Source organism: Lepisma saccharinum, chromosome 7, assembly GCF_977018435.1.
Source record: "Lepisma saccharinum chromosome 7, izLepSacc3.1, whole genome shotgun sequence".
NCBI lineage: Eukaryota > Metazoa > Arthropoda > Insecta > Zygentoma > Lepismatidae > Lepisma > Lepisma saccharinum.
This window is the reverse complement of record NC_139235.1, coordinates 85,997,343-86,009,638: the sequence shown is the minus strand read 5'-3', so window position 1 is coordinate 86,009,638 and position 12,296 is coordinate 85,997,343. Positions and strand designations below refer to the sequence as shown.

General features: G+C 36.5%; 1 protein-coding gene across 1 annotated transcript in view; it reads left to right on the top strand.

The window, feature by feature from the left end:
• LOC145990319 (pickpocket protein 28-like) overlaps window positions 1-12,296 on the top strand; it is a 57,977-nt gene that overhangs the window by 34,126 nt on the left and 11,555 nt on the right. Inside the window, exon 4 of the mRNA XM_083126008.1 lies at window positions 11,586-11,802. Within this exon, the coding sequence (XP_082982134.1) occupies window positions 11,586-11,802 (217 nt within the window). The remainder of the gene's footprint in view (window positions 1-11,585; window positions 11,803-12,296) is intronic.

Here is a 12,296-nt window from a genome sequence, read left to right as displayed (position 1 = left end):
TCTTTGTTTTCGAGTAATAGACAGAAATTTTTGGAGCACAATACTGTAACGATTCCATTTTTCATCATCCGAAAGACCTTTGAGATTCAAAATTACTTGCATATCCTGATCCAATTGCGATAAGGATGTAGACGGTGCAGACATAACAGGATGTCTCATGTTATCCATAAATTCTTGAGGTATTATAACCATTTTTTTGGCATGCTCCATGTTCAGATTTTTTTTTTTCACTTAAATAAACTTGATAACACACCTCCTATTAAAGGGGCTAATAACGCAGGTAAAAATCCTCCGTGTTGCACTAGTATCTGTTTCTTCTGCTTTGTAGAGTGTCCTTTGGCAGAGAGATTACGTATCACCTTCTTGTACCGGCTCAATCTTGTTTTCTGAGGTGTTGAAAGAGGAACATTCCCTTTTAGAACATTGTAACAACACTCACAGATTGAATTAACTAAGGAAGAATCAGCAGCTTGTAATATCGCTGTGCGAAGAGCTGGTTTAGCATCCGACAAAACTTGGAGCACTTTAGCGTGTTTCACTCTTGGAGCCATGATGACAGAATAAACGACTAGTGATTATGCTTGCTTTTTTTGTAGGAATATATACATAATTGATATCATCGTCGGGAAATATCCGCGACCGAAAACGTACTTCTTCCGGAGTGTTCTGCTTCAGATCAAACAGCAAATATCCATGGGGTTCAGCGGTGGCATTGTAATATGCATCTTTTATAAAATTTGGATTCTCCGGGTATACTTGTCTAGATAAATAATTAATTTGGGCTCTGTCTCTTGGATTTTTGAAGCATACAATATGATGACTATTTAAAGATATATCCCTATTCCCTTTTCCCTGATGGAATAGATTTTGAGTGATAAAGAAAAGACTAATATCACGATGATGACACCCTTTTGTAAATAAATCTGTGACTCTTTGATCGCATTCCCTCATCTGATCATCGATAATAATAAGATGAGGTCCAGAATTTGGCACAAATTGGTCAATATTAGGCATTCCTTCCCGAAATTGTACAAAACCAGGGAAATCATTGTATGCAGATTGCCATTCCCCGTAGCACACCAAAATATTGTTGAATTTTACATTTACCATTTGGGGTAAACACTGGAGAAAATGCTTCACAAAATATGTCTTTCCACATCCTGATGGACCAGCCAATATTGCAGAGAACGGGTGTTTCCACAAGCACTCCATTTCTCAAACTGTGAAGAATGTTTTAAATTACATATAATATAAAAGTCGAATGTTATGAATATTTTTCTAGTTGTTAGATTTTACTGATATGTTGTATCTTCAAATTACATATATATATATTATATTGTATTGTATTATATATATATATACACTTCATCAATAAATAAATATGCGTGTGTGTCTGTATATATATATATATATATATATATATATATATATATATACACACACACACATACAGACAATTTGCTTATAGTACAAAATTCATTTTACAACAGCACAACAAATGCCAGATAACATTGTACGCATGCGCGTTTGTAAACCCCGCCTACATATTCCGAGCATCAGCGTTGTGTTAGATAGCTCTCCATTGTTTCAACAACAATAAACAGCTTGGTGGCCCAGATCAAATTGGTTCTGGAATCTACTGTCACGTGTACCGTCTACTTTGAAGTATAAAAAGGTGAGTTGCACAATATTACTATTTAGTGTCCAGCAATGCTGTCGACTTTAAATTTGCTTCACGGGTTAATATCAAATAGAGCCTTTGACAATCATCATGTTGGGGTTTTTGCAGCTAATGAATTACCTGTACATGTGGAACTACCAGCAGCGTTGATTGTAAATACAGATCCCAAAGATAGCCCCGGGAAGCACTGGGTAGCAATTTACATAGACAGTAACTCCCGGGGGGAATTTTTTGATAGTTACGGAAAACCTCCACATGTGCATAACCATTTGCGATTTTTGGAAAATAACTCTAAATTCTATACGTACAACACTCATCAGATACAAAGTTACGGGTCTGTGTACTGTGGGCATTACTGTTTTCTGTATTTATTCCATAGAGCCTCTGGTAAACCCATGCATAAATTTCAAATTTTATTCCCAGTACCGATAAAAAACGACAATATTATAACAACTTATTTGCTGACTCGTAAATTAAATTTATAATACTCGGTACGTATACTAGAAAATATTGACAGTAAATACTGTTTGAAATTTTATACAAGTTACATATAGTCCTAATAGTATATTAATAATTTTGTAGCGTTACAGTTTACAACAGCTTACTTATAATATTTATCTTGTTTTGTGTCTTTACAGAACAATGACGCAATATCCAGAGATGGGATCTTTCAATGCTAGATTGTCCTCTTTCAGAAACTGGCAATCAAAAGAATTCCCGTTTGTAGAAGCTCTGTCCGAAGCAGGATTATTTTACATTCAAAAAGAGGATAAAACAGTATGCTTCAAATGTGGTGGAGGATTATACCGATGGAAATACAGAAACAATCCAATACTAGAACATCGTCGATATTTTCCATTTTGCCCCCTGTCTATAAACCTAATTTCAGATCGACAATGCGGTTGATGCTTTAATTAAATTAATTAATATTTGTTATCCAATATTTCCTCAATATGACGTTTATGATATTCTGCTGATTTTTCTCTCACCATTGATCTTTGTAATGCCCCGCCCCCCTCCACCTTTTTTGTCCAGCACATGCTTGGTTTGCTACGCGCGCATGCGTCTCAAAAACACACCCACGCATTTCTTGAAATGTATACCTGCACGCTGCGACATGCAGTATCTCGCAGTTCTTAGTCATGGAATCCTCTATTTCGATGCCGCTGAAAAAAAAAATTCAACCGTACACTAATTTCAAGGGGGTTCTTCAGAAAGAGAGCGATCAGCATTTACCTGAAGAACAAAAACAAGTAACTAGTCTTATACGCCAGTCGATATTATTTGATCACGTCTACTATTTGAATGCTTCGAAAACAAAAGTTATCTCAATCGGACTTTCCTCTCATCTGGATTTCCAACCTGTGGTCAGGCTACACAGAAGCGGGGCGGCCGGTGTTGAACTACAGTTGCAGGAGTGGCACGCTCTTCAGGAATTGTTTCCAGTAATCGACAATTACATCGCTATTCCAGGTGAGCAGCCTCGTGTTTCCTACCCACTAAGTGAGCAACATGAATTGCTGATAACCACACTGTACAATCGCCGTCAGATCATTATAAGGAAGAAACCAGCTTACGGTTCCCTGGAGATAGTGTTCATCGCAGAAAGTTCGTGGCGGAACTTTATGAAGATATTTGTGTGCATCGAGCATGCGAAAGTTATGTGTGAAACAGTGTCGCCGTATCTGAAATCATATTTTGGAAACTGTGTGGAATCTTGTATTCTCGACCTTCGCGAACAATGTTTCGGTTGCACAGATATTTCCCCTGTCCATGCATGTAATAAGGAGAAGTTTGTGCTTTCCCATCTACATGGATGTACAAAACCTGAGCCTTTGTCTATACAAAACATCGACGGAAAAAGACTTTCCAAAGAAGTGTTTGTTTTTTGCGAGAACATGCTTGTGGAAAAAATAGTGAAACATTTTAATTCAGTGGTTGCAGCAGAAAATGGATATGATAGTGACACAATTCCTTATGTGGGTGAGTGAACAAACTTGAAGAATAAAAACTTGTTAAATAACATGCTGATAAACTGGTGACACAATATAAACATTTTACATATGTATGTGTGTGTGTGTGTGTGTGTGTGTGCGGCTCTTTTGAATTTTGTAAATATTGGTAATAAACAGGGATAAAATATATGTCTTGGCTTTTTTTCACTTATCACCCCTTTAAAAATCCTCATGGTTTATATTTTTACTGGTAACAATCGTTAATAACAACATTAATAATTAACTATATAATGAAAAAGTGTGTATTGTGGACTTGTCGAAGATAAAGCATGAGAGCTTTTCTTCACACTGGTAAAACTCGGTGTTAATAACAACATTAATAATTAACTATATAATGAAAAAGTGTATGATGAACGATGATGATGTGTATGGATAATGTGCACTTTAATGACCTTTTACACAGTTCAATGTCTGACACGTCATCAGTTACTATGCCACAATCAATCAGGAATGATCCTAGGCTTTTTAAGGATGATGTGGATATCAGGTTTAGTAGAACGCTGAATTCATGCAAGGTAAGGATTACTTGGCCTAATCAAGGTCATATTTATTAGATGTAGTGTGGGAGAAATGTTAATTGCAAGTAAATTACGGAGAAAGTATACACATTGTAACTTTGAATAAATTAATAGCAGCATTGGTGTAGAATGAATTAATTGCAAGCATTTGTACATGCCAGTGGAATCCATGATAGAGTTGCCTATCGTAACACCTTTACCAATTTGTAAAGTGAAAGATTCTTTTGTTTATTTATTCTGGCTGTGCTGTCTAATGCTGTCTAATGTGTTTGTGTTTATCTTGTGTAGTAGTTCCTCCATTCATATTGGGGGTTAGGCGTAGAGCTGACAACTCTGCACTGTAAAAAGCCATGTCAAGAATCAGCAATATAAGGCCATGGATGTTCCCAAGGTAAAATATTCCGGAGGTAAAATAGTCCCCCGTTCGGATCTCCGGGTGGGGACTACTTTGGGAGGTCCCTGGACTAAGGATAAGATCTACATTAGGAATAAGGATATTAAATTAGGCACCTGGAATGTTCTGAGCCTTTACCGGCCTGGGGCATTTCAGTGTACAGTTAATGAGATAGTTAAGTATAAATTAGATGTAGTAGCTGTCCAGGAAGTTAGGTGGCCAGGAGAAGGGAATTGTAAAACTAAAAATTATACTTTTTTCTATGGTGGTACTGAAAATCATAATTTTGGAACAGGCTTTTTTATAAATAATAGAATTATCTCGGCTCTTAAAACAGTAGAATTTATTAATGATAGGATATCATATGCAGTTTTACAGGGTAGGTGGTGTAAAATTATTTTAATAAACATACATGCACCAACGGAAGATAAAGATGATAATACTAAAGATGATTTTTATACAGAGTTAGAACAGGTCTTTGATAAATTTTCTCAGTATGATATGAAAATTCTGTTAGGTGACTGTAATGCACAGATTGGCAAAGAAGAGACATTTAAACCTACGATTGGTAAAGAAAGTCTTCATGAATTAAGTAATGATAATGGTATAAGATTGATTACTTTTGCAACCTCAAAGAATTTAATTGTGAAAAGTACCACTTTTAAACATAAAGATATCCATAAATATACCTGGTCTTCTCCAGATGGTAAAACTCATAATCAGATAGATCATATTCTCATTGATAAGAGAAGACATACTGCTATAATTGACGTTCGTACACATAGAGGTGCGGACTGTGCCAGTGACCATTATTTAGTAATTGCTAAATTAAGAGAAAGACTCTCAGTGTTAAATCATAAGCAACAAAATCTAAAAGTTCTAAAATTTGATACAGGAAAGTTTACTGATGAAAGAATTAAGAAAGATTACCAAATTAAACTGTCAAATAGATTTGATATTTTGCAGGATTTAAATGATGATGAAAATATAAATGAAATAGACGTAAATAAGAATTGGGAGCACATACGTAATGCAATAGAATCAGCAGCTAAAGAAAGTATAGGATACCATAAACCGAGAAAAAGTAAGCCATGGTTTGATAATGAATGTCATAATCTAATAGAAATAAGAAATGAGGCTAGACTTAGGTGGTTAAATAACTCTGATGATACAAATCTAAACAATTATAATAGAATAAAGCGAGAAGTTAACCGAACGTTTAGAAGTAAAAAAAGAGATTACTTGAAAAGCAAAATTAACGAAATTGAAACAAACAGCAAAAATAAAAATATCAGAGATTTATATAAAGGTGTAAATGAGTTTAGAAAGGGGTGGCAACCTAAAGTAAACTTGATAAAAGATAAAGATGGTGATTTTCTTGCTGACCCAAGCGATATTCTAAATAGATGGAAGAACTACTTTAATGACCTTTTAAATGTCCATGTAGGAGATAAATCAGTAGTGAATGAAGTACACACAGCAGAACTTTTAGTTCCAGAACCTAACTTGACTGAAGTTAAAGATGCTATTAAAAGGCTAAAGAATAACAAAGCACCTGGCATTGATTTAATACCAGCTGAGTTAATTAAATATGGTGGAAATTCCTTAATATGTCAAATTCATAAATTAATTTGTTTAATATGGAATAAAGAAGAAATCCCTCAACAGTGGAAAGAATCCATAATTGTCCCTGTGTTTAAAAAAGGTGATAAAATGAACTGCAATAATTACCGTGGAATTTCTCTACTCTCAACAACATATAAAATATTATCTAACATTCTTTTAACAAGACTAACCCCATATGCTAATGAAATTATAGGTGATTATCAATGTGGATTTAAACGTAACAGATCAACTACAGATCAAAATTTTCACATCAGACAGACACTTGAAAAAAAGTGGGAATATAATCAAAATGTCCATCAGCTATTCATTGATTTCAAAAAAGCATATGATTCGGTCAAAAGAGATAAATTATATAATATATTAGTAGAGTTTGGAATACCTAAGAAGCTTGTTAGTATGATAAAAATATGCACCAGTGAAACAGAAAGTAAAATTCGTGTGGGTATTAATATGTCTGACAAATTTACAATTCATGATGGGTTAAAACAAGGAGATGCATTATCTTCATTGCTCTTTAATTTTGCCTTAGAATATGCTGTTAGGAAGGTAAAAGAAACTAAAGAAGGACTAAAATTAAATGGTGTGACTCAGTTGTTAGCATATGCAGATGATGTAGACTTACTGGGGGATGATGTGAATACAATTAAGAATAATGCTAAAATATTTTTCAAAACTGCTAAAGAGATAGGTTTGGAAGTTAACAAAGAGAAAACTAAATATATGCTTACAGGCCGAAACCAAGTGTTAGGTAATAATCAAAATCTAATTATTGATAACAACTCGTTTGAACCAGGTTCCAAATTCAAATACTTAGGAGTAATATTAACAAATGAAAATTATATTAAAGAGGAAATAAAAAGTAGGCTTAATTCAGGAAATGCATGTTACTTCTCTCTTCATAAACATTTGTCTTCTCGTTTAATATCTAAGAAACTAAAAGTTAAAATATACAAAACAGTAATTTTGCCTGTAGTATTATATGGATGTGAAACTTGGTCCCTTACATTGAAAGAGGAACATAAATTGAGAGTATTTGAAAATAAAATCCTTAGGAAAATCTTTGGACCTAAAAGGGATGAGGAGACAGGTGAGTGGAGAAGGTTACATAATTTAGAACTACATAATTTGTATTCATGTCCAGATATTATTAGAATAATTAAATCAAGAAGACTTAGGTGGGCAGGCCATGTGGCACGAATGGGAGAGGAAAGAGGAGTATACAAAATTCTTGTTGGGAAACCTGATGGTAAGAGACCTGTAGGAAGGCCAAGACGAAGATGGAGGGACAACGTTGAGATGGACCTAAGGGAAATCGGTAGGGATGGAAAAGAGTATATAGATCTTGCTCAAGATAGGGAAAGATGGAAGGCCTGTGTTGCTGCAGCCATGAACCTTCGGGTTTAAGAAGGCTAGAGAGTTAGTTAGTTATGAAAAAGTGTGTATTGTGGATTTGTCGGAGATAAAGCATGAGAGCTTTTCTTCACACTGGTAAGAATCTGTGTTAATAACAACATTAATAATTAACTATACAATAAAAAAAATGTGTATTGTGGACTTGTCGGAGATAAAGCATGAGAGCTTTTCTGCACAGCGCTGGACACGCAAAGGCAAGTATCTTTATTTTCATTCTATTTCTAACAATGATTCGCTATGTTTTCTTGTCACTATAAAAAACTAATTCAATTTTTCTTTTATCACATCTGTCGCCATTTTGCTTGTTTTTGTTTAATTCCTCTTTATGCATTGAGGTTAATCGAAACATAACTTTAGACTTTTACATGGAATTGAAACATGGAATCTTGCCTCCTTTGATTGAATCGAACCTGTGACTCCTCTTTGATCACAAAACAATAGTGACGGCCATCTTGCTTATTTTACCTACTCTTTATGCATTTAAGCTAATCGGTACTGGGGCCCCACACGGCAAAACAACAGATTCTAATTTATCTTTATACATTAGCGGTAAAGTCTTTGCGTTGTAATCAAAAGGCATTTTGTTTTGATTTTTAATATCTGTTCCTGCCTAAATACTAATGCGGACTCAACACACTTCTTCTTTTTTTTTTTTAAAAAAAAAAAACAACATCATTATCAGCCAATTTGACATTGTGAATCGAACCCGGGACTTTTTCATTACAGCATAAACATCCTATTTCCAATTAGTTCATTTTCTCTTTGTGCACAAAAAGCTAATCGGAACTTTTAAACAAATACAATTGAATATCCAATTTTCACCAACATTGGGAATCGAACCCTCAACCACTTGGTTGAAACATCTCGCGGAATAAAAAAACACCCACCGCGCCCCGCGCCGCGCCGCGCCGCCGCCGCCGCCGCCGCCGCTAAACACAAAACGCGGCCGCCATATTGATTTTATTCAAATACTATTTATGCACAGATGGACTAATCGGGACCTATAATGGCGGGACAAAACAATTGGCCTCATTTAACTACCTAGAGAATCGAACCCGCGACCTCTTCATTACCAGGCGACAACATTAACCACTAACCCAAGGCCGCCATATTGATTTTATTCAATCACTATTTATGCACAGATGGACTAATCGCGACCTATAATGGCGGGACTAAACAATTGGTCTAATTTAACTACCTAGAGAATCGAACCCGCGACCTCTTCATTGCCAGGTGACAACATTAACCACTAACCCAACTCGATTTTCGAACTCAACCATTTTGTTGCCTTTATTTACACACTGGCTAATCGAGACCATTCAATATTGACATCGTCGCCTTGTAATCAAAGGGTCCCAGGTTCGATACTCGGTGGAGGCACATAGTGGTCCGAATCACCACTTTTCAACTGTAGCTCCAATCCTGATTAGTTTTACCGTGCATAAAACGGACTTAAAAAACTAACTCAATCTATCAAGCAATCAATATTGACTCTACCAGGAATCGAACCCCCGATGCCTCTTGTTTTACAGAGCAATAACCTTAGCCGCTAAGCTTTCGGGGTAAAGCACCTTCGGCGCCATCTTTAAATCATTTCTTCATGTCTTTGAATCATACGCAATGGTTGCGCGCGCATTTCCTCCACACACACACACAAACATACGCACGTGTTAGGTTAGCATACATCAAGAAACAACGTGACAAATCCATTGACCCCCTCCCCCACCGCTTCCGATGCCTTCAACGTGATCAGACACGTTCTGCTGACTCAACAATAAAATCGCTCGTACCCCGCTACACCGGATGTAACATAACACCAGGCGCATCAAATTTTTGCTGACGCGTAGGAACATAGTGCTGTCATTCTACTGTATACAATTCTTGTGTAACTATCGTCTTAGACTGTTGTGAAAATTCTGGTTTGGAGGAGGCAATATCTACTCTTTAACATAGACAGTGAATCTAAAATAGTCATGGAAATTTTTGTGGAAGGATTGAGCATTGCATTTAAGAGGAGAGGTATGAAGCTCTTGATAAAGTGTTGAATTTTAGATTATCAAGGGATTTCTGTAGTGGGGGAGAGTTCTAATGGTACATTTTGGGAACTATATTTTCACTATATTCTACAGCGATATGATATCCACACGCTTTTGACGCTGAACGTGCGAGGAGAGAACCTGGAAAAGAGTAAATATCTTGGGATCCTAAGAAAGTATTGACACCCCATTCAATTAATATGGAACCCTACAAAGAAATGGATGTAAAAATGTTCTTGCCCGTTAGGTCACAATCGTGTGGTACAAAAATGTGTGTTTGGCTGAGGTGAATGTGAAGTTACATACCAAGCTGCATTACAAGACATGAACCATATTCTCGATATTAATTAATAACATCACTTCTTAAAATATTATGCTTAGCGTTGGTATGCTGCTTAATTCAAAGCAAGTGCGTCATTTGGATGATGCATTACTTCTATTAGCAATATTATTGTATTATTTATTCTCTGAATGCTGTAATAGTTGTACTAAGTGTACTTCATATAGCAACACCTTGCACATTACCCAATAAACAGAAAAATAAATAATATCAAATTCGCATTTCTAACTTCTGGTCACAGGACAATCTTACTTCAACCAGTGAAATTTCCATTGAAGATAAAATCCACGTAATTATTGTTATGGATTACTAAAATAATTTCATTTATCGCAAGCAGAGGGAGCGAGTTCTTTGAAGGTGAAACTTATTATATTCACGCCTTCAGCTTAGGAATTTCTAGCTTGGGTTCTGTAATGTCTCGCGAAACAACAATTGAATCGATCACACGGCTGCAGCACGTTATTTGGTTGGCAAAAGTTGAAATTTCTATCTTACTCAAATTGTGCCTTTTGTAAGTCTGACAAACACTGTTCAATTTCATATTTAAAGGTAAAGTGTTCCCCTGTGCTTTGCACCATGCAATGAAGGCGTATAGGGGTTGTGGGTAAAGGCGCACACTTTATTGATCACGGCCGAGGGTGGGAGTGATGTGATCAGCACCACACCCCTGGCCGCCTTTACCCCTCAGGTTTTCCTCCAGGTACCCACTTTATACGACCAAGGGTGGGCGCCGGAACCGCTTGAACAGGTGGGAATCGGACCCGGTCTCTAACATGGTAGTCAAACGCCCTAACGACTGAGTTGCGCGGTTCTAAATTCATATTTATATAATGTAATTTATTACATGAAATCAATCAGTGAGCTAGCTTTCCGTTATTTCGAAAACTAAACAATTAGAAAAATGTGGTCAGTTTAATATGGTATTGTATTCAAATAAACATTAATTATTACAAGAGGAATTGTAGCTTTCCTGACGACGTGATTCGAACAAGTGTGCTTGGGTTACCAGCCAGGTTAAGTCGATGTTAGCGTTCAACGTTTCGTGCGCATACACTGCTCTCATCATCAGGGCATTTAAGATCGACTTAACCTGGCTGATAAGCCGACAAGACTTGTTCGAATCAATTATTAGTACTCATTCAAACTATTTTGGGGGATTATGATGAACGATTTGGGGTGATGGGCACCCTTGTTTAGGGAGGAGGGGAAGATCTAGTATAGTGTTCAGTAAAGCTAATAAAAAGTTACTTTCAGTAGACACGTAATTAAATACTTTATGGGTATTATGACATGATTTGGGGGGACGCGCCATTGGCCTTGGATGGGGGTGGGCACCCCTGATACCCGGCATGTTTTCAACTCAGGATCTGATTTGTTTGCTCGAAATATGGCGTTGGGCATGATTTCGCGCATTGAATTGCTAGCTGAATATAATCTATTAAATGCTTATATTAAGGATAAGTTATGCAATTAAATTGCACATATTTATGTGGCTATGCGTATTTATTTTAAACATAATAAACGGAAGCACGGAACACTAACATAATTCTTATTTCTTACAGCAATATTTACGAACTGGGCACACACAAGAAATGGAGCAGAGTTGAAAATTGGACACCTGAAGATGGATATGTTAAACACATACCATATGGTGACAGATCTAAATTTTACCCACGACGTAGTTTTGGAACAGGGTTCTATAGCGGATTCACAATTATGTTGGCGGTTGACGACTCGGTTATGGACAAGGAATGTAACAGGCCGGATATGGGATTTAAGGTAAGGACTCCGCTTCCACTTCTGGCTTGGTCGATTTGGTGTTTCTATCGAAACCGAGATCCTTTGATTACAAGATGAACGACGCTACCACTGCGCCATCGAGGAGGCCCTGTCAAAACTGTAGTATAATCATCGCACGCTTTGCTTTCAGTAGGGCTACCATATTTTGAAATGCTAAAAAGAGGACATTTTCTTCGAAAGCCACACACACCATCAATTTATTCACAAACACGAAAACATTACATAAATCACACAATTTATCACCATTAAATAAAATTACTTTATTTTATCTTCATGTTCACTGCCAGGTTTCGTGAAAAAATGAGTCAGTTTTGTAGATGAAGCTTCACCTGTGACGGCCCTTTTGTGCTTTTCGCACTACACGTGTGCTTGCAAGTCTAGCCCTCCTTTGGTTGCCACAGACACATATGTACCGGGTTTACAAACACTCGCTTTCAAAATCGTCTCTACCACGTCTAAAACATGAATACTTT